This window comes from Heterodontus francisci, chromosome 18 (assembly GCF_036365525.1).
Source record: "Heterodontus francisci isolate sHetFra1 chromosome 18, sHetFra1.hap1, whole genome shotgun sequence".
Lineage (NCBI taxonomy): Eukaryota > Metazoa > Chordata > Chondrichthyes > Heterodontiformes > Heterodontidae > Heterodontus > Heterodontus francisci.
This window is the reverse complement of record NC_090388.1, coordinates 47,988,838-48,012,154: the sequence shown is the minus strand read 5'-3', so window position 1 is coordinate 48,012,154 and position 23,317 is coordinate 47,988,838. Positions and strand designations below refer to the sequence as shown.

The 23,317-nt window shown below is 45.5% G+C and overlaps 1 protein-coding gene across 2 annotated transcripts in view; it reads right to left on the bottom strand.

Moving 5' to 3' along the window:
* The window catches only part of LOC137379605 (protein mono-ADP-ribosyltransferase PARP12-like), a 101,842-nt gene that overhangs the window by 36,067 nt on the left and 42,458 nt on the right, over positions 1-23,317 (bottom strand). For both annotated transcript variants that reach the window (XM_068050669.1, XM_068050670.1), the window contains exon 3: positions 8,261-8,525. In XM_068050669.1, coding sequence (XP_067906770.1) covers positions 8,261-8,525 — 265 coding nt within the window. The remainder of the gene's footprint in view (positions 1-8,260; positions 8,526-23,317) is intronic.

Below are 23,317 nucleotides of genomic sequence, written 5' to 3'. Positions count from 1 at the left end.
CTTCGGGCCTGCTCCGCTATTCAATAAGTTCATGGCTGAACTGATGATTCCACATTTCCACCTACCCCCGATAACCTTTCACCCCCTTGCTTATCAAGAATCTATCTACCTCTGCCTTAAAATATTCAAAGACTCTGCTTCCACTGCCTTTTGAGGAAGAGAATTCCAAAGACTCACGACCCTCTGAGAGAAAACATTTCTCCTCATCTCTGGCTTAAATGGGTGACCCCTTATTTTTAAATAGTGACCCCTAGTTCTAGATTCTCCCACAAGGGGAAACATCCTTTCCACATCCATCCTGTCAAGGCCCCTCAGGATCTTATATGTTTCAATCAAGTTGCCTCTTACTCTTCTAAATTCCAGCAGATACAAGCCTAGCCTGTCCAATCTTTCCTCATAAGACAGCCCGCCCATTCCAGGTATTAGTCTAGTAAACCTTCTCTGTACTACCTCCAACATATTTACATCCTTCCTTAAATAAGGAGACCAGTACTGTACACAATACTCCAGATGTGGTCTCATTAATGCCCTGTAAAGCTGAAGCATAACCTCCCTACTTTTGTATTCAATTCCCCTCGTGATAAATGATAACATTCTATTAGCTTACCTAACTAAGGTGCTGTACCTGCATACTAACCTTTTGAGATTCATGCATTAGGACACCCAGATCCCTCTGCATCTCAGAGCTCTGCAATCTCTCACCATTTAGATAATATGCTTTTTTATTCTTCCTGCCAAAGTGGACAATTTCCCACTTGCCCACATTATACTCCATTTTCCAGGTCCTTGCTCACTCACTTAACCTATCTATATCCCTTTGTAGCCTCCTTATGTCCTCTACACAAGTTACTATCCTACCTATCTTTGTGTCATCAGAAAATTTAGCAACCATACCTTCGGTCCCTTCATCTAAATCATTTATATAAATTGTAAAAAGTTGAAGCCCCAGCACAGATTCCTGTGGCACACCACTCATTACATCTTGCAAACCAGAAAATGACCCATTTATGCCTACTTTCTGTTTCCTGTTAGCTAACCAATCTTCTATCCACACCAATGTTGCCCTCTATGCCATGAGCTTTTATTTTCTGCAATAGCCTTTGATGTGGCACCTTATCAAATGCCTTCTGGAAATCTAAGTACAATACATCCACTGGTTCCCCTTTATCCACAGCACATGTAACTCCCTCAAAGAACTCCAATAAATTGGTTAAACATGATTTCCCTTTCATAAAACCAAATTAGCCGGATTACCTGGAATTTTTCTAAATGCCCTGCTATAACATCTTTAATAATAGCTTCTAACATTTTCCCTAAGACAGATGTTAAGCTAACTGGCCTGTAGTTTCCTGCTTTCTGTCTCCCTCCCTTTTTGAATAAAGGAGTTACATTCGCTGTTTTCCAATCTAATGGAACCGTCCCCAAATCTAGGGAATTTTGGAAAATTAAAACTAACACATCAACTATCTCACTAGCCACTTCTTTTAACACCCCAGGATGAAGTCCATCAGGACCCAGGGACTTGTCAGCCCACAGCTCCAACAACGCAGCTCCAGGTGATTGTAATTTTCTTGAGTTCCTCCCTCCCTTCCATTTCCTGATTTACAGCTAATACTGGGATGTTACTTGTATCCTCAATAGTGAAGACTGTTGCAAAATATCTGTTCAATTCATCTGCCATCTCCTTATTATACATTAATTCCCCAGACTCACTTTCTATAGGACCAACATTCACTTTGTTAACTTTTCTTTTTTAAACACCTTTAGAAACTCTTACTTTCTATCTTTATATTTCTAGCTAGCTTTCTCTCATACTCTAATTTTACCTTCCTTATCAATCTTTAAGTCATTCTTTGTTATTTTTTATATTCTGTCCCATCTCTGCGCAATTATAAGCTTTTTCTTTATGTTTGATACTATCTTTAACTGTTTTAGTTAACTACGGATGGCGGGTCCCACCCTTGGAATTTTTGTTTCTCGTTGAAATGTATCCATTTTGTCTATTCTGAAATATCCCCTTAAATGTCTGCTACTACATTTCTATTGACCTATCCCTTAACCTGATTTGCCAGTTCACTTCAGCTAATTCTGCTTTCATGCCCTCATAATTGCCCTTATTTAAGTTTAAAATACTAGTCTTGGACCCACTCTTCTCTCCCTCAAACTGAATGTAAAATTCAATCATATTATAATCGCTGCTACCTAGGGGCACCTTCACTATGAGGTCATTAATTAATCTTATCTCATTGCACAATACCAGGTCTAGTATAGCCTGCTCTCTGGTTGGCTCCGGAATGTATTGTTCCAAGAAATTATCCCGAAAACATTCTATGTACTCCTCATCTAGGCGACCGCTGCCCATCTGATTTTTCCAGTCTATATGTAGGTTAAAATCCCCCATAATTATCGCTGCACCTTTCTGACAAGCTGCCATTATTTCTTCCTTTATACCCCGTCCTACAGTGTGGTTAATGTTAGGTGACCTGTACACCACTCCCATAAGTGACTTCTTGCCTTTATGATTTTTCACCTCTACACAAACTGCTTCTACACCCTGGTCTCCTGAACTTAGATCATCCCTCTCTGTTGCGCTAATAACATCATTACTTAACAGAGCTACCCCTCCACCTTTTCCTAGCTTCCTGTCCTTCCTAACTGCCATGTACCCTTCAATATTCAGGTCCCAATCTATGTCCTCCTGAAGCCATGTCTCTGTAATGGCTATCAGATCGTACTTATCTATTTCTATTTGCGCTCTCAGTTTGTCTGTTTTGTTTCGGATGCTATGTGCATTCAGATACAGAGCCTTTAGTTGTGTCCTTTTATTATTTTTGTAACCTCTAGTTTTATCTGTTGATTTACTCTTAGATTTGTATGCTCTGTCCCTTCCTCTCACAGTCGTTTGTCATTTCCCATATTAATACCTTTCTCTCTTGCCGTGCCTCTACTCCTTGATTTACCATATCTTCCCAAATTTGATCCCTTGCTCCCATTATTCAGTTTAAAACCCTCTCCACTTCCCTAGTTATGCGGCTCACTAGAACACTGGCCGCAGCACGGTTCCAATGGTACAACCACCACTTTGCCCAGTGCTGGTGCCTTTGCCGCATGAACCGGAACCCACATCGACCACACCAGTCTTTGAACCACACGTTAGCTTCTCTAATCTTATTTGTCCAATGCCAATTTGCACATGGCTCAGGTAATAATCCAGAGATTATTACCTTTGAGGGTCTGCTTCTTAATTTAGCGCCTAGTTCCTCACTCTGTCTATGCAGAACCTCTTTCCTTGTCCTGCCTATGTCGTTGGTACCTACATAGACCATGATGACTGGATCCTCCCCCTCCCATTGTAAGCTCCTCTCCAGCCCTGAGCAGATCTCATGAACCCTGGCACCGGGCAGGGAACACAGCCGTCTGGACTCTCGCTGTTTGCTGCAGAGAACAGTGTCAATCCCCAAACAATACTGTCCGCCACTACTACTACATTTCTTTTTTCTCCCTCCACTTGAGTGGCTTCCTGTACCATGGTGCCATGGTCAGCTAGCTCATCCACCCTGCAGCTCCCACTCTCATCCAAACAAGCTGCAAGAACCTTAAACCTGTTGGACAATCAGAAAGGCTGAGGCTCCTGCACTCATGCCCTCTGGGTCCCCTTACCTGCCTCAGCTGCAGCCACACTCTCCTGTCCCTGACCACTGACCAATCAGAAGACCCTATCCTAAGGGATGTGACTGCCTCCTGGTACAAAATGTTCATGTAACTTTCCCCGTCCCTGACGTGTTGCAGTGTCTGCAGCTCGGACTCCAGTTCAATGACTCTGAGCCGAAGCTCTTCGAGCCGCAAACACTTACTGCAGACGTGTTTACCCTGGATCACACTGGCATCCAGGAGCTCCCATATGCTGCAGCCATGACCCATCACCTGTCCTGCCATACTTAATGTGTTTTAATTAACTACTTAATTGTTTTATTCAATTATTGATTTTATTTTCCTTTTTTTATATATTTTATTAAGCTTATCACTAGTTCCTTTACTATATTAAACATTAGGATTAGAATGAACCTTAATCATTTACCAGATACTCACCAAACAGGTAGCTTCTTCCCTGCTCTCTCTGTTGATTGTAAAATAATGAACCAGTCACTATCCTTCACCTCTCGGACCTAAGTTTGAATCCAGTCTAGACAATAGGATGAATATTTCCTCAGTGTGACATCTGTGAGGGTTTCCTGTCATGATATAGTTTCAATGCAGCCCCAGTGGAACAGTCTGGAGGGACTAAATGACCTACTCCTGTTCCGATGGACCATGAACCAAAACTTCCTTAATTTTGTATTAACTGAGGCAACCTCTCAGACAAACCAGTGGATAATTCTGTGGAAAATGTAAAAATGTTACACTAGTGCACCGGGGTGCTTCAATGATGTAGGGACCAAACACATTGCTGGGGCAATGTAATCTATCAATATAATAATTGCCCAGTGTATGATTGAATCACAGCACCAGCAACAAACTGAAACCATGCAAGCAGTGAATAGAGACAAAGACATGAGGTTTGAATTCGGAATTTTCCTGGTCTGTGGAGCTCACTGCCACATTGTCGTGTATTAAATTATCAGGAAGATTTCCTGCTTCAATCTTTATTCTGCATTTAATGGCCACGTGTTTTATAGCTGGTCACTCATTATAAAATGTAAATCACTGATTCAAGGATCAGAAGTGTTGTGTGAAAGAATTTACTATGATTAGGTGGGACATTAGCACAGTGAAATGGAAGTTGTTGCATTCAATTGCTTGTGTTTGAATAATCTGTTTATACCAATCTGGCTTCTTAATCCACTTGTGCCAAAACATGAACAGTTAAATTTGTCAATCTGTGCCTGTCACATGGACTCTTTTTTCTTTTCTCAGTCTTTCACACTCTTTCTCGTATTCTCTTTCTGAATGATCAATGCTCGCATATCACTGAGTCACTGATCTTGGTTAACAGCAGCAATACAAAGCATCATCACATTGAGATCAGGTATTTCCTCAACAGAGTTCAGGGGAATTGTAAAGAGAGTAACTTCAAGCAGCTGTTATCTGTTTCCTGAACAGGCAGTTCAGAATGGCAGAAGTCAGTAAGCAAGGCACATCTATCCATGCAACTGCAATAATTTCTACCTGGGAAAACCAGGAAGACTGTCTTATACATAGGGACAGAGGTATTGCTAGATGAAAAAAGACTAAGGTTCATCTGGTTTGCCTGCTACCATCCTGGTAGTTGCATGATACAATGATAACGGAGTTGTTGACAAATCATAACAATCAATGATCAATCAATCAATGAGATGTAGAGGAAAGGATAGCGAAGATGATTCTCGACAGGGGCGAGAGTAACAGGGTAGTTGTTATGGGGGACTTTAACTTTCCAAGTATCAACTGGAAATACTATAGTTCGAGTACTTTAGATGGGTCAGTTTTTGTCCAGTGTGTGCAGGAGGGTTTTCTGACACAGTATGTAGACAGGCCAACCAGGGGCGATGCCACATTGGATTTGGTACTGGGTAATGAACCCGGCCAGGTGTTAGATTTAGATGTAGGTGAGCACTTTGGTGATAGTGATCACAATTCGGTTAGGTTTACCTCAGCGATGGGCAGGGACAGGTATATTCCGCAGGGCAAGAATTATAGCGGGGGGAAAGGAAATTATGATGCGATTAGGCAAGATTTAGGATGCGTAGGATGGGGAAGGAAACTGCAGGGGATGGGAACAATCGAAATGTGGAGCTTATTCAAAGAGCAGCTACTGCGTGTCCTTGATAAGTATGTACCTGTGAGGCAGGGAGGAAGTTGTCGAGCGAGGGAGCCGTGGTTTACTAAAGAAGTTGAAGCGCTTGTCAAGAGGAAGAAGAAGGCTTATGTTAGGATGAGACGTGAAGGCTCAGGTAGGGCGCTTGAGAGTTACAAGCTAGCCAGGAAGGATCTAAAGGGAGAGCTAAGAAGAACAAGGAGAGGACACGAGAAGTCATTGGCGGATAGGATCAGGGAAAACCCTAAGGCTTTCTATAGGTATATCAGGAATAAAAGAATGACTAGAGTTAGATTAGGGCCAATCAAGGATAGTAGTGGGAAGTTGTGTGTGGAATCAGAGGAGGTAGGGGAAGTGTTAAATGAATATTTTGCGTCAGTATTTACAGTAGAGAAAGAAAATGTTGTCGAGGAGAATACTGAGATTCAGGCTACTAGGCTAGATGGGATTGAGGTTCACAAGGAGGAGGTGTTAGCAATTTTGGAAAGTGTGAAAATAGATAAGTCCCCTGGGCCAGATGAGATTTATCCTAGGATTCTCTGGGAAGCTAGGGAGGAGATTGCAAAGCCTTTGTCCTTGACCTTTATGTCGTCATTGTCGACAGGAATAGTGCCGGAAGACTGGAGGATAGCAAATGTTGTCCCCTTGTTCAAGAAGGGGAGTAGAGACAGCCCTGGTAATTATAGACCTGTGAGCCTTACTTCAGTTGTGGGTAAAATGTTGGAAAAGGTTATAAGAGACAGGATGTATAATCATCTTGAAAAGAATAAGTTCATTAGCGATAGTCAGCACGGTTTTGTGACGGGTAGGTCGTGCCTCACAAACCTTATTGAGTTTTTCGAGAAGGTGACCAAACAGGTGGATGAGGGTAAAGCAGTGGATGTGGTGTATATGGATTTCAGTAAGGCGTTTGATAAGGTTCCCCATGGTAGGCTATTGCAGAAAATACGGAAGTATGGGGTTGAAGGTGATTTAGAGCTTTGGATCAGAAATTGGCTAGCTGAAAGAAGACAGAGGGTGGTGGTTGATGGCAAATGTTCATCCTGGAGTTTAGTTACTAGTGGTGTACCGCAAGGATCTGTTTTGGGGCCACTGCTGTTTGTCATTTTTATAAATGACCTGGAAGAGGGTGTAGAAGGGTGGGTTAGTAAATTTGCGGATGACACTAAGGTCGGTGGAGTTGTGGATAGTGCCGAAGGATGCTGTAGGGTACAGAGGGACATTGATAGGCTGCAGAGCTGGGCTGAGAGATGGCAAATGGAGTTTAATGCGGAAAAGTGCGAGGTGATTCACTTTGGAAGGAGTAACAGGAATGCAGAGTACTGGGCTAATGGGAAGATTCTTGGTAGTGTAGATGAACAGAGAGATCATGGTGTCCAGGTGCATAAATCCCTGAAGGTTGCTACCCAGGTTAATAGGGCTGTTAAGAAGGCATATGGTGTGTTAGCTTTTATTAGTAGGGGGATCGAGTTTCGGAGCCACGATGTCATGCTGCAGCTGTACAAAACTCTGGTGAGACCGCACCTGGAGTATTGCGTGCAGTTCTGGTCACCGCATTATAGGAAGGATGTGGAAGCTATGGAAAGGGTGCAGAGGAGATTTACTAGGATGTTGCCTGGTATGGAGGGAAGGTCTTACGAGGAAAGGCTGAGGGACTTGAGGTTGTTTTCATTGGAGAGAAGGAGGAGGAGAGGTGACTTAATAGAGACATATAAGATAATCAGAGGGTTAGATAGGGTGGATAGTGAGAGTCTTTTTCCTCGGATGGTGATGGCAAACACGAGGGGACATAGCTTTAAGTTGAGGGGTGATAGATATAGGACAGATGTCAGAGGTAGTTTCTTTACTCAGAGAGTAGTAGGGGCGTGGAACGCCCTGCCTGCAACAGTAGTAGACTCGCCAACTTTAAGGGCATTTAAGTGGTCATTGGATAGACATATGGATGAAAATGGAATAGTGTAGGTCAGATGGTTTCACAGGTCGGCGCAACATCGAGGGCCGAAGGGCCTGTACTGCGCTGTAATGTTCTAATTCAATCTCTATCAACTAGTCTGTAAAAGATCTAGACATGAGGTAAAGAAAATCTCAGCGATGGAAAACTTTGGGAACCACAAATCGTGCTCTTCAATGAACGTAAATTACACATTGAATTTTCTGATACAATATTTCTTACCTATAATGCAGGATTACCTGATGTCCACTTATGCTACATTCACAAGGCTGTTTAACTACAGGGAACATCACATTCTAGCTCAATCCTGCCCTCAAATGACCTCCACACTTTCACACTCACCAGTAGGAGCACCCGAGGCCAATTGTAGCATCTCTGCTGCCACCCTATCTGAGAACAGTTAACTCAGTATTGACCCAGGACTGAATCTGGCACCACTGAGGCCTGGAGTACTGTTAGGACCCATTGAATATAAATGGAAAAAGATTAGAAATAAGCGGTGATCGTCTACTCACCATCAGTGCTGAACACTTGTTTAATGTGGTTCCTGTTCTGATATATCAGCAGCAGATTGTGCACCACATTCTCATTCAAACTAAATTTCTTGAGAAGGGCTCTGATATCGTTGTCATGGAAACTGTGGGAACGTCGACACTCAGCCCCAAATCTACAGTTTCCTGAAATGAAGTATGAGCAAATATGGAGCTTATTGCAAGTGTGTTTATGAGAACAGCTTCCAAATCGATGTTTCCCATTTCCCCGGTTGTAATGCAGGCAGACCTAGAAAAGGAGAGATTTCAAATTCAATGTTAAAAGTAAATTGAAGCAGAGGAAAATAGCACATGTCTTTTAAGGACTTTTTTTGTACTCCTTAATTGAAGGAAATTCCTGTTGTGGAATTAAAATGCTTTATGCTCAGGCTCCCAACACCTTGCAAATCAAATACTCCAAGGTGAGGAATTGTATGGGTTAGATGCAGGGTAAAACTCGAGTAAGCTCGCCATACACACTGTATGGTTTGTTACTAACCCATACAAACAACAGAAGGTCCTAGCTTTATTCCTTTGTCTACATTGATTAGCTGATTTCAAATAGAATGATGGTGGGAGCACTCTAATTGGCTGCAATGTTCCTGGGCTAAGGAGGGTAAATTCAGTCGGGGTTCCTACCGCTCATTAATGCCTCTGGCTGGAAAGTGGGTGGCCACAAAATTCAGTTGCGTAGCGCCTGTACTTTCATCACTACAGTTGCCTTTTGGGTCCAAAATGGTGTCCACGCTGCATGCGCACATTTCTGGAGCAGGCCGCATTGGATGCCATTCGGGCAGGTTGTTAGGGTGGGCACTAGAAGTGTGCACGGGAAGTATGCAGAGTAGGCAGATTGTGACATAATGTGTAACAGTGATTTGACTCTAGTGGTGCCACTTTCGACCTCAATGTTCCAGCTAATGCCCTCTCTTAACCTTGCACAACTGAACCCGCATTCAGCAGTTGGAACCTTCGGGTTAGTTGCTCATTGATTTGTACTGGCTGCTGCTGAGTTGGTAGAAATGCTTGGAGCTTTGTACTGCCACTTAAAGTTGATGAAGTCTACAGGGGATGGTATAAAAACAAAACATGCTCGAAATACTCAGCAGGTAAGGCAGCATCCGTGGAGAGAGAAACAGAAATAATGTTTCAGGTCAATAACCTTCCAACAGAATCAAGTTATCGACCTGAAACATTAACTCTCTTTCTCTCTCCACAGGTGCTGCCAGAGCTGCTGAGTGTTTCATTTTCTGCTTTTATTTCAGATCTCCAGCATCTGCAGTATTTTGTTTTTCTATAGGGAGTGATGTTGCACATCGTGAAGGCCTTAGTTCTCACTTCAAGGGTGCTGCTTAGACCACTTGGTCCCAGTTGTGGGTGCAGTAGTTTGCATCCCCCTCCCCCCCACCCCCTTGCAGCAGAGCCTGCAAAATGACTGGGAAAATGAGCAGAGGTGACACAGAGGAAGACAAGCTGCTCAGAGAAGGAGAAGGAGCAAAGGTAGAAGAGCTCGCAGCAGGAGGCCATATCCACCCAGGGTCTTCAGGGAACAATTCTCCAAACTCAACCTCAGCAAGGAGCGGTATGTCCGATATCTCTGATTCACTAAGGAGGTGCTCACTGAAATATTGCAAGCACACCTGCAGCCTCAGAACAGGGCAAGGTCAGTATTACAAGTGGCTGTGAAGGTGACTGTGGTTACGAATGTTTTTGCATCAGGCTCCTTCCAGGCTGCAGCAGGTGAGTTTTGCCATCCACTGTTGTATAAAGGAGGTCACTGAGGCTCTCCATTCCAAGAGAGCTGAAGACATTTCATTCTCTCTTGCCAGAGAGAAGAAGATGGAGTGAACATGTGGCTTTGCGAGGATTGTAGACTTCCATGTGGATCAGGGTGCCACTGACTCGATGCATGTCATTCGACGGGCACTACATGTAAACTCAGAGATGAACAGCAACCACAAAGGTTTTCACTCCTTCAATGTCCAGCTGGTGTGCATCATGCCCAGTATCCTGGCAGCAGTCATGGTACCTTTATTCAGTGGCAGTTTGTTGTACAATCAGCACTTGAGTCACCACGTCCGTCCAGAGGGCAACAAGGGCTATTTGTTGACCCATGGCTCATGACTCCAGTGCGCAATCCAAGCACATCTGGGCAGTATGTATAAAACAAGAGGTATACTGCCACATGAAATGTCATCCAGCAGATCATTGGGGTGTTTAAGCAATGCTTCTGCTGCCTGGACTGCTCTGGAGGAGTCCTGCATAACTTGCCAGAGCATGTCTCACAATTTGTCGTGGTCTGCTTCACCCTGCACAACCTCGCCATGATGAGGGTATAGCCCTTACCACCAGGTATACCGTGAGCAGCTGAGGAGGAGGAGGAAGAGATGGAAGAGGGAGGAAGGAGGCAAACAACACAGCCCCTTTCTAGCCAGGCTGCCTATAATTGGTTCATCTGACTGCGGTACCAGTGAATGCAACCTCAATTATCCATTCAACAACAGACCCACTCTGTTACTGACCATCACAGTGTTCTCTTGGCCACAATATTGAAATAAAATTCACCACAAAACAACCATTCCAAACTTTATAAATCAAACCATCCAACATTCTGTACAGAAGACAACTAATCACCCTTCCCAGGTCATCCCTGGGAATGTTAACTGGCAATGGGACTACATCGGGGAGCTGTCCCAACACAGCTTCCTGCTATTTTCCTGGTGCCCCGCCTCCCAGCCTGCCAACCCTGGGGCTGGGACAATTCAGCCCTGCATGGCTTTTTTTATTGGTTCATGGGATGTGGGCCCATCCCTAATTGCTCTTGAGAAGATGGTGGTGCACTGCCTTCTTAAACTGCTGCAGTTCTTGGGGTGTAGGTACCCCAACAGTGCTGTTAAGAAAGGAGTTCCAGGATTTTGACCCAGCAACAGTGAAGGAACGGTGATATTGTTCCAAGTCAGGATGGTGTGTGGCTTGGAGGGGAACTTGCAGGTGGTGATGTTCCCTTGCATCTTCTGCCTTTGTCCTTCTAGGTGGTAGAGGTCACAGGTTTGGAAGGTGCTGTCGAATGAGCCTTGGTGAATGTAGAGATTCCAGTTTGGTGAGTGGCGAATCCGGTGAAGTGGGGAGGAGGTGCTCCATTTTTCTACTTTTTTTTAAACCCTCCAGTATTTGCTTCCTGTTTCGGTGCGGTGAAAGGAGCTGTTTGGTGAGTACCTGGTAAGCTATTCTACTTATAATAATCTGTAAAGTTAAGATATGGTAGAGCAGCTATGCCGAGTGGAATGTACAGCCTGTGGCATGTGGGAAGTCATGGATGTACCATGTGTCCTGGACAAACACGCCTGCAGGAAGTGTCACTGGCCGTAGAAGCTTCAGCTCCGGGTTTCGTAACTCGAGCGGCGACTGGAGTCACTGTTGTGCATCCGCGAGGCGGAGGACTACGTGGATAGCACATTTAGGGAGGTGCTCACACCGCAAGTTAGGAGCATGCAGACAGATAGGGAATGGGTGACCACCAGGCAGTCTAAGAGAACTAGGCAGGCAATGTAGGATTCCCCCGATATGATCTCACTCGCTAATCGGTTTTCCATTTTGGATACTGGTGACAGCGATGGTTTCTCAGAGGAGTGCAGTCAGAGCCAAGTTTGTGGCACCATAGGTGACTCAGCTGCATAGGAGGAGAGGAAGAGGAGTGGAAGAGCAATAGTGATAGGAGATTCGTTAGCTAGGGGAACTGACAGGCATTTCTGCAGCAATAAACGTGACTCCAGGATGGTGTGTTGCCTCCCTGGTACCAGGGTCAAGGACATCATGGAGTGGCTGCAGGACATTCTTCTGGGGGAGGGTGAACAGCCAGAAGTCGTGGCCGACATTGGTACCGATGACATAGGTAAGAATGGGGATGAGGTCCTAAAAGCAGATTTTAGGGAACTAGGAAGGAGATTAAAAAGGACGTCAAAAGAAGTAATCTCAGGATTACTCCCAGTCCAACATGCGAGTGAGCATAGGAATAGGAGAATTGAGCGATTAAACACGTGGCTGGAGAACTGGTGTAGGAAGGAGGGCGTCAGATTTCTGAGACATTGGGACCAGTTCTGGGGCAGGTGGGAACTGTACGAGATGGACAGGTTGCATCTTAGCAGGACTGGTATGAATATCCTCGCAGGGAGATTTGTTAGTGCTGTTCGGAAAGGTTTAAACTAAATTGTCAGGGGGATAGGAACCTGAGAGGGAGCTCAGATTGCAGGGAAGCAAAACTGGTAACTTGTCTGGGGTGTGGGAACCAGGAGCAAGTATTAGAGAGGAATACCAAGGTGCACAGAATACTGGGGGAGATAGATAGCACAAGAGTGGGGAAAAGTACATTATTAGGTAGGGTCAGAGTAAGGGAGAAAGTAACAAAGTCTGAATTGGAGTTAATGTGCATGTATGTGAATGCACGGAGTGATTAATGAGGTAAAGGCACAGATTGCCATGTGGAAATATGATGTTGTGGCTCTAACAGAGACCTGGTTGAAAGAAGGGCAGGACTGGGTGTTAAATATTCCTGGATACAAGGTGTTCAGGAAGGATAGGAAAGGGAACAAAAGGTGGAGGGGTGGCAGTATTGATTAAGGAGAGCATTGCAGTGCTGGAGAAAAAGGATGTCCCAGAGGAGTCGAGGACAGAATCAATTTGGCTAGAGCAAAAGGAACAAAAAGGTGCAGTTACATTGCTCGGTGTTGTCTATAGGCCACCAACTAGTGGGAAGGACATGGAAGAACAAATTTGCAAGGAAATTACAGAGAGGTGCAAAAATTATAGGGTAGTTATAATGGGGGACATTAATTATCCAAACATAGACTGGGATAATAGTAGTGTAAAAGGCAGTGAGAGGCAAGAGTTCCTGGAGTGTGTTCAGGAAAATTTTATACAACAGTATGTTGCTAGTCCAACGAGAAAGGAGACACTGTTAGACCTAGTTCTTGGGAATGAAGTGGGGCAAGTGGATCAAATATCAGTAGGACAGCATTTAGGGGATAGTGATCATTGCATCATAAGGTTTAGGCTGACTATGGAAAAGGAAAAGAGCAATCCAGGATAAGAATAATTAACGGAGGGAAGGCCAACTTCAATGGAGTAAGAATGGAGCTGAGGTGAATAAATTGGAATCAAAAGCTGGCAGGAAAATCAGTAGATGAACAATGGGCTACCTTCAAAGAAGAGATAGTTCGGGCACAGTCAAGGTATGTTCCCTCGAAGGGGAAAAGTAGGGCAAACAAATCCAGAGCTCCCTGCATGACAAAAGAGGTGGAGATTAAGATAAAGAAGAAAAAGTGAGCTTATGACAGACGCCAGGTAGAAAATACTACTGAGAACCAGGCTGAATATAGAAGGTCCAGAGGGGAAGTGAAAAATCAAATAAGAGAAGCAAAGAGAGAGCATGAAAAGAGACTGGCAACTAGCATTAAAGGAAATCCCAATGTTTTCCATAGGCACATACATAATAAAAGGGTGGTAAAAGGATAAGTGGGGCCGATTAGGGACCAGAAAAAGAATTTACACATGGAGGCAGAGGGCATAGCTGAGGTATTAAATGAATACTTTGCCATCTGTCTTTACCAAGGAAGAAGATGCAACCCAGGCATGTTGAAAGAGGAGGTAACTCAGACACTAGAGAGGTTTAAAATTAATAAAGAGGAAGTATTAGATAGGCTGTCTGCACTTAAAATGGATAAAGCACCAGGGCTGGATGAGATGCATCAAGGATACTGAGGGAAGTGAGGGTGGAAATTGCAGAGGCACTGGCCATAATTTTTCAGTCTTCCTTAGACTGTGGGGTGGTGCTAGAGGACTGGAGAATTGCAAATGTTACCCTCTTGTTCAAAAAATGGTGTAAAGATAGGCCCAGCAACTACAGGCCAGTCAGTTTAACTTCGGTGGTGGGAAAACTTCGAAAAAAAATAATTCAGGACAAAATCAATAGTCACATGGACAAATGCGAGTTAATTAAGGAAAGCCAGCATGGATTTCTTCAGGGAAAATCATGTTTAACTAACTTGCTGGAGTTTTTTGAGGAGGTAACAATGAGGGTTGATAAGGGCAATGCTGTTGATGTGGTGTACATAGACTTTCAAAAGGCGTTTTATACAGTGCCACACAACAGACTTGTGAGCAAACTTGTAGCTCATGGAATAAAAGGGATGGTAGCAACATGGATATAAAATTGGCTGTGACAGGAAACAAATAGTAGGAGTTAATGGATGTTTTTCAGGCTGGAGGAAGGTTTGTAGTGGAGTTCCCCAGGGATCAGTGCTGGGACCCTTGCTTTTCCTGATATATATTAATGACCTAGACCTTGGTGTACAGGACACAATTTCAAAGTTTGCAGATGATACGAAACTTGGAAGCATTGTGAACTGTGAGGAGGATAGTGTAGAACTTCAAAAGGACATAGACAAGTTGGTGGAATGGGCAGACAGGAGGCAGATGAAGTTCAATGCAGAGAAATGAGAAGTGATTCATTTTTGTCGGAAGAACATGGAGAGACAATATAAACTAAAGAGTACAATTCTAAAGAGGGTGAAGGAGCAGAGGGACCTAGGTGTATATGTGCATAAGTCATTGAAGGTGACAGGACATTTTGAAAGAATGGTTAATAAAGCATACAGTGTCCTGGGCTTTATTAATAGGGGCATAGAGTACAAGAGCAAGGAAGTTATGTTGAATAAAAGCAAAATACTGCAGATGCTGGAAATCGGAAATCAAAACAAGAAATGCTGAAAATACTCATCAGGTCTGGCAGCATCTGTGGAGAGAGAAGCAGAGTTAACGTTTCAGGTCAGTGACCTTTCATCAGAACTCTGGTTATGTTGAACTTGTATAAGACACTACTGCGGCCTCAACTGGAGTAATGTTTCCAATTCTGGGCTCCGCACTTGAGGAAAGACGTGAGGGCATTAGAGAGAGTACAGAAAAGATTGACGAGAATGGTTCCAGAGAATTTCAGTTATGAAGATAGATTGGAGAAGTTAGGACTGTTTCCCTTGGAGAAGAGAAGGCTGAGAGGTGATTTGATAGAGGTATTCAAAATCATGAGGGGTCTGGACAGAGTAGATAGGGAGAAACTGTTGCCACATGTGAAATGATTGAGAACGAGAGGGCACAGATTTGAAGTATTTGGTAAAAGAAGCAAAAGTGACATGAGGAAAAACGTTTTCACGCAGTGAGTGGTTAAAGTCTGGAATGCGCTGCCTGAGAACGTGGTGGAGGCAGGTTCAACTGAAGTATTCAAAAGGGAATTAGACAGTTATATGTAAAGGAAGAATGTGCAGGGTTATGGGGAGAAGACAGGGGAATGGAACTGTGGGAATTGCTCTTTCAGAGAGCCGGTGCAGACACGATGGGCTGAATAGCCTCCTTCTGCACTGTAATGATCCTGTGATTCTGTGAGTTGCTGCAGTGCACCTTGTATACGATACACACTGCTGCCACTGTGCTTTGGTGGTAAAGGGAGTGAATGTTTAAGGTGGTAGATGAGGTGCCAATCAAGCGGGCTGCTTTGTCCTGGATGGTGTTGAGCTTAAGTGTTTTGTATCCATCAGCCTTTTTCTGTACGCCGCCCAATCAAAGTCCTCATCTGAATCCTCTGCAGGAGACCTCCCGTGTGACTCACCCTCTAGCAAGCTGACACTTGCGCTACACTTGCTCTCTTCCCTGGCTGTAGCCTACTTCTACCTAGTGTCTCACCACATGCAGATTCTGCCTCTAAGCTACTCTCCAAAATTTGCACAATGTCAGTATTTGTGCTGGTGGCTGCGAGTTTGAGATCGAGTGATTGTGTTTTTCCATCATCAGTCTCTTTTTCCTCTTCCACTTCTTCCTCCTGACACCACTGTCTGGCCAGTTTGCAATTCTTGGGTACCTGAAAGAAGGCAGGGTTGTGTGGAGGGAGGGGGGAAGCAAAACGTGCATGCTTACACCATTTGCAGCTTCTAAATCAGAAGAGATTGTGGGATGAGGAGGAAGTGGGATATAAGATGGAGAATTAGGTATCAGTCTAAGTCCAATGATGGCAAACCGTATCTGTCTCCAGCTGCCTACGATTGTATGCCACCTTGTCCTGCAAGAGAGAGGGAAGTGTGTCAGTGAGTGTGGTGCAATCTGTCTGGGTGATCTGCCTGTCATGGTTGAATAGCTGGAAATGTGTGCAAGCTGTGACATGTGGTGTGAGGTTTGCAACAGTGCTAACTATGTCAGTATGAGTTGTGAGTTGATAGAGATTGTTGGTAGGTGAATGAAGGAATCAGCACTAGTTAATGGCGTGTCACAATCCACCCACCCATTTTTGAGGGCTATCCAATTTTGCCCCCGCATCTGTGAATATCAAATGATGACTGGAATGGATATTTTTAATTTCTTCATGAGCTGTGGGCATCACTGGCAAGGCCAGGATTTATTGACCATCCCGAGTTGCGCTTGAGAATTTGATGGGGAGCCAACTGAGTGGTTGGCGAGACCATTTCAGCAGGCAGTTCAGAGTCAGCCACTTTGCTGTCTGGCTGGAGTCACATACAGGCTGGACCAAGTAAAAGATAGCAGATTCCCTTCGTTTAAGGACATTAATGAACCAGATGGCTTTTTACAGTAATCCTATAGTTTCATGATCACTATCACAGATACTAGTTTTTTATTCCAGATTTTATTTAATTAATTGAATTTAAATGCTCTAGCTTCCTCATGAGATCATTACTTCAGAGCTCTGGATTACTCATCCAGTAACATAGCCACTGTGCTACCGTATGATGCGCTTGTGGTTCAATAGCCTGCCAACAATTACAGTGCTTGCTCACTTAGAAAGAAAAGCTGGCAACGCCTATGATATTGCACCCAATCATGAGCAGTGGAGATGGGGCTATAATTACTGGCAAGCTGCAATATGTCCATTGTACTAATATTAATAATATAATCCCTGAACAATTGGAAAGTTAATTAAAATTTTTGTTTTTTTACCTTTCTGTAAGTCTGCTACGTACTTAATACATATTTTAATTAAAATCTTTGCACGTTCTCAATAGCATTCTACAAACGGATTAGTAGGTCATTTATTTGTGCTTAGACATCACTGTCAGAGTTCACAACTGCCATCTAACTTTTGGAACCGTTGTATTTTTTTTTTAATGATTTTCTTCCCTCCTAAAGGAGTTGACTGTTCAATGAGGTAGTCTGGAAAAGTGTATTTATGTGTGAGTTTTGACAATGAGTCTTGACCACAGGGGCAACTTGAGCCCAGCCATGTTCTCGCTGAACAGACACACACAGACACTCTCTACAGGGTTGGGGGGTCAGGACGGCATGGGGGCGGTGGTAATGTTGGAAATCAAACAAAGACAAGAACCCAGCCGGATTGTCCTCTTCCTTACCCAGTGGTGAAGAGGCTAATTGAACATTCCCACCACTGCTAAGGCTAAATAATTCAGTACGGATCAGCAATACACTGGAGACCTCTCAGGTCAGTATTACTCAGCTACACACTGGGTAAACTCACTGAAACACCAGGTTGGAGTAGGCTGCATATTTCAGTTTTAAGCTTAGAATCATTGATATCTTTAAGTTGCTGCCGACTTATGCGGTGGGCCCTCATTCAGGATTGGGAACTGGATCAATTCCTAATACTGCAAGTAGTAGATAAGGAATCAGAGTAGGATTGCAACCTGTTTTATGGTAAGACTGCCTAAGAATTTCTATAATGTAGACCAGAGACCGAAATAGGTATTAGATATGGGATGAAGTGTGACGCACGTTCTGAGCGTTAATTTCATAAGACTGCTGTTTCTGCGGAGCCTCACTAGATGGACGTGTGGTTTGGAGATGCAGTCATAACTGAACAGACCCAATCCTGCAAATTACATTTTCTTCACTAGCAAAATAAAAAATGAAAACAGCAATTTTAAGAAGTTCCACTGATGGTACCGAGTGCAGGCCAGAGCATAAGGGCTACAACATTACAGCTTTATCTCTGACCCACTTTCCCTTCTAGTGAGACTTCATGCTGGCTGTAGAGTGACTTCTCAAAACTCAAAATAGTCTCATGATTGTTCAGCTCCTTATCTGGTTTTAGAAAAGGTGCAACATCATATTTGAGTGATGAGTATGATAAAGGGAGCTCAGATGGGTTCTAAAACAGGAACTGGAGAATTCAGCAAAGTTTAACTCCATGGTCTTGCCTACTTATTTCATCTGATAAATCACAAGTTTGCAGTGGCCAAGAGGCAGAACAGCAGAGAGGATAAAAGGAGTGGGAAGAGCAGTGACAGGCAGACCAGCAGAGAGGATAAAAGGAGTGGGAACAGCAGTGAGAGGCAGACCAGCAGAGAGGATAAAAGAGGTGGGAACAGCAGTGAGAGGCAGACCAGCAGAGAGGATAAAAGAAGTGGGAACAGCTGTGAGAGGCAGACCAACAGAGAGGACAAAAGGAGCAGGAACATCAGTGAGAGGCAGACCAGCAGAGAGGATAAAAGAGGTGGGAACAGCAGTGAGAGGCAGACCAGCAGAGAGGATAAAAGAGGTGGGAACAGCAGTGAGAGGCAGAGCAGCAGAGAGGATAAAAGGAGTGGGAGCAGCAGTGAGAGGCCGACCAGCAGAAAGGATAAAAGGAGTGGGAACAGCAGTGAGAGGCAGACCAGCAGATAGGATAAAAGGAGCGGGAACAGCAGAGAGGCAGACCAACAGAGAGGATAAAGGGAGTGGGAGCAGCAGTGAGAGGCAGACCAGCAGAGAGGATAAAAGGAGCGGGAACAGCAGTGAGAGGCAGACCAGCAGAGAGGATAAAAGGAGCGTGAACAGCAGTGAGGGGCAGACAAGCAGAGTGGATAAAAGGAGCAGGAACAGCAGTGAAAGGCAGACCAGCAGAGAGGATAAAAGAAGTGGGAACAACATCGGGAGGCAGACCAGCAGAGAGGATAAAAGAAGTGGGAACAGCTGTGAGAGGCAGAGCAGCAGAGATGATAAAAGGAGCGGGAACAGCAGTGAGAGGCAGACCAGCAGACAGGATAAAAGGAGCCGGAACAACATCGGGAGGCAGACCAGCAGAGAGGATAAAAGAAGTGGGAACAGCAGTGAGAGGCAGACCAGCAGAGAGGATAAAAGAGGTGGGAACAGCAGTGAGAGGCAGACCAGCAGAGAGGATAAAAGAAGTGGGAACAGCTGTGAGAAGCAGACCAGCAGAGAGGATAAAAGGAGCAGGAACATCAGTGAGAGGCAGACCAGCAGAGAGGATAAAAGAGGTGGGAACAGCAGTGAGAGGCAGACCAGCAGAGAGGATAAAAGAGGTGGGAACAGCTGTGAGAGGCAGAGCAGCAGAGAGGATAAAAGAGGTGGGAACAGCAGTGAGAGGCAGACCAGCAGAGAGGATAAAAGAGGTGGGAACAGCTGTGAGAGGCAGACCAGCAGAGAGGATAAAAGAAGTGGGAACAGCTGTGAGAGGCAGACCAGCAGAGAGGATAAAAGGAGCAGGAACATCAGTGAGAGGCAGACCAGCAGACAGGTTAAAAGAGGTGGGAACAGCAGTGAGAGGCAGACCAGCAGAGAGGATAAAAGAGGTGGGAACAGCTGTGAGAGGCAGAGCAGCAGAGAGGATAAAAGGAGTGGGAACAGAAGTGAGAGGCAGACCAGCAGAGAGCATAAAAGGAGCGGGAAAAGCAGAGAGGCAGACCAACAGAGAGGATAAAGGGAGTGGGAGCAGCAGTGAGAGGCAGACCAGCAGAGAGGATAAAAGGAGCGGGAAAAGCAGTGAGAAGCAGACCAGCAGAGAGGATAAAAGGAGCGTGAACAGCAGTGAGAGGCAGACCAGCAGAGAGGATAAAAGAAGTGGGAACAGCTGTGAGAGGCAAACCAGCAGACAGGATAAAAGGAGTGGGAACAGAAGTGAGAGGCAGACCAGCAGAGAGGATAAAAGGAGCAGGAAAAGCAGAGAGGCAGACCAACAGAGAGGATAAAGGGAGTGGGAGCAGCAGTGAGAGGCAGACCAGCAGAGAGGATAAAAGGAGCAGGAACATCAGTGAGAGGCAGACCAGCAGAGAGGATAAAAGAGGTGGGAACAGCAGTGAGAGGCAGACCAGCAGAGAGGATAACAGAGGTGGGAACAGCTGTGAGAGGCAGAGCAGCAGAGAGGATAAAAGGAGCGTGAACAGCAGTGAGAGGCAGACCAGCAGAGAGGATAAAAGAAGTGGGAACAGCTGTGAGAGGCAAACCAGCAGAGAGGATAAAAGGAGTGGGAGCAGCAGTGAGAGACCGACCAGCAGAGAGGATAAAAGGAGTGGGAACAGCAGTGAGAGGCAGACCAGCAGAGAGGATAAAAGGAGCGGGAACAGCAGAGAGGCAGACCAACAGAGAGGATAAAGGGAGTGGGAGCAGCAGTGAGAGGCCGACCAGCAGAGAGGATAAAAGGAGCGGGAACAGCAGTGAGAGGCAGACCAGCAGAGAGGATAAAAGGAGCGTGAACAGCAGTGAGGGGCAGACGAGCAGAGAGGATAAAAGGAGCGGGAACAGCAGTGAAAGGCAGACCAGCAGAGAGGATAAAAGAAGTGGGAACAACATCGGGAGGCAGACCAGCAGAGAGGATAAAAGAAGTGGGAACAGCAGTGAGAGGCAGAGCAGCAGAGATGATAAAAGGAGTGGGAACAGCAGTGAGATGCAGACCAGCAGACAGGATAAATGGAGTGGGAACAACATCGGGAGGCAGACCAGCAGAGAGGATAAAATGAGTGGGAAGAGCAGTGAGAGGCAGACCAGCAGAGAGGATAAAATGAGTGGGAAGAGCAGTGAGAGGCAGACCAGCAGAGAGGATAAAAGAAGTGGAACAACATCGGGAGGCAGACCAGCAGAGAGGATAAAAGGAGCGGGAACAGCAGTGAGAGGCAGACCAGCAGAGAGGATAAAAGAAGAGGGAACATCGGGAGGCAGACCAGCAGACAGGATAAAAGGAGCGGGAACAACATCGGGAGGCAGACCAGCAGAGAGGATAAAAGAAGTGGGAACACCACTGAGAGGCAAACCAGCAGAGAATAAAAGAAGTGGGAACAGCAGTGAGAGGCAAACCAGCAGAGAGAATAAAAGGAGCGGGAACAGCAGTGAGCGGCAAACCAGCAGAGAGGATCAAAGGAGCAGGAAGAGCAGTGAGAGGCAGACCAGCAGAGAGGATAAAAGGAGCAGGAAGAGCAGTGAGAGGCAGACCAGCAGAGAGGATAAAAGGAGTGGTAACAGCAGTGAGAGGCAGACCAGCAGAGAGAATAAAAGGAGCGGGAAGAGCAGTGAGCGGCAAACCAGCAGAGAGGATAAAAGAGCAGGAAGAGCAGTGAGAGGCAGACCAGCAGAGAGGATAAAAGGAGTGGGAAGAGCAGTGAGAGGTAGGTCAGCAGACAGGATAAAAGGAGTGGGAACAGCAGTGAGAGGTAGACCAGCAGGGAGGATAAAAGGAGTGGGAACAACATCGGGAGGCAGACCAGCAGAGAGGATAAAATGAGCGGGAACAGCAGTGAGAGGCAGAGCAGCAGAGAGGATAAAAGGAGTGGGAAGAGCAGTGAGAGGCAGACTAGCAGAAGAGGATAAAAGAAGTGGGAACAGCAGTGAGAGGCAGACCAGCAGAGGAAAAAAGTAGTGGGAACAGCAGTGAGAGGCACACCAGCAGAGAGGATAAAAGAAGTGGGAACAGCAGTGTGAGGCAGACTAGCAGAGAGGATAAAAGGAGCGGGAACAGCAGAGAGGTAGACCAGCAGAGAGGATAAAAGAAGTGGGAACAACATCGGGAGACAGACCAGCAGAGAGGATAAAAGGAGTGGTAACAGCAGTGAGAGGCAGACCAGCAGAGAGAATAAAAGGAGCGGGAACAGCAGTGAGAGGCAAACCAGCAGAGAGGATAAAAGAAGTGGGAAGAGCAGTGAGAGGCAGACTGGCAGAGAGGATAAAAGGAGCGGGAACAGCAGTGAGAGGCAAACCAGCAGAGAGGATAAAAGAAGTGGGAACAGCAGTGAGAGGTAGACCAGCAGAGAGGATAAAAGAAGTGGGAACAACATCGGGAGGCAGACCAGCAGAGAGGATAAAAGAAGTGGGAACAGCAGTGAGAGGTAGACCAGTAGAGAGGATAAAAGAAGTGGGAACAACATCGAGAGGCAGACCAGCAGAGAGGATAAAAGGAGTGGTAACAGCAGTGAGGCAGACCAGCAGAGAGAATAAAAGGAGCGGGAACAGCAGTGAGAGGCAAACCAGCAGAGAGGATAAAAGGAGCAGGAAGATCAGTGAGAGGCAGACCAGCAGAGAGGATAAAAGAAGTGGGAAGAGCAGTGAGAGGCAGACCAGCAGAGAGGATAAAAGAAGTGGGAACATCGGGAGGCAGACCAGCAGAGAGGATAAAAGAAGTGGGAACAGCAGTGAGAGGCAGACCAGCAGAGAGGATAAAATGAGCGGGAACAGCAGTGAGAGGCAAACCAGCAGAGGATAAAAGAAGTGGGAACAGCAAAGAGAGGCAAACCAGCAGAGGATAAAAGAAGTGGGAACAGCAGTGAGAGGCAAACCAGCAGAGGATAAAAGAAGTGGGAAGAGCAGTGAGAGGCAAACCAGCAGAGAGAATAAAAGGAGTGGGAACAGCAGTGAGAGGCAGAGCAGCAGAGAGGATAAAAGGAGTGAGAACAGCAGTGAGAGATAACCAGCAGAGGATAAAAGAAGTGGGAACAGCAGTGAGAGGCAGACCAGCAGAGAGGATAAAAGGAGTGGGAAGAGCAGTGAGAGGTAGGTCAGCAGACAGGATAAAAGGAGTGGGAACAGCAGTGAGTGGCAGACCAGCAGGGAGGATAAAAGGAGTGGGAACGACATCGGGAGGCAGACCAGCAGAGAGGATAAAATGAGCGGGAACAGCAGTGAGAGGCAGAGCAGCAGAGAGGATAAAAGGAGTGGGAAGAGCAGTGAGAGGCAGACTAGCAGAGAGGATAAAAGAAGTGGGAACAGCAGTGAGAGGCAGACCAGCAGAGGAAAAAAGTAGTGGGAACAGCAGTGAGAGGCACACCAGCA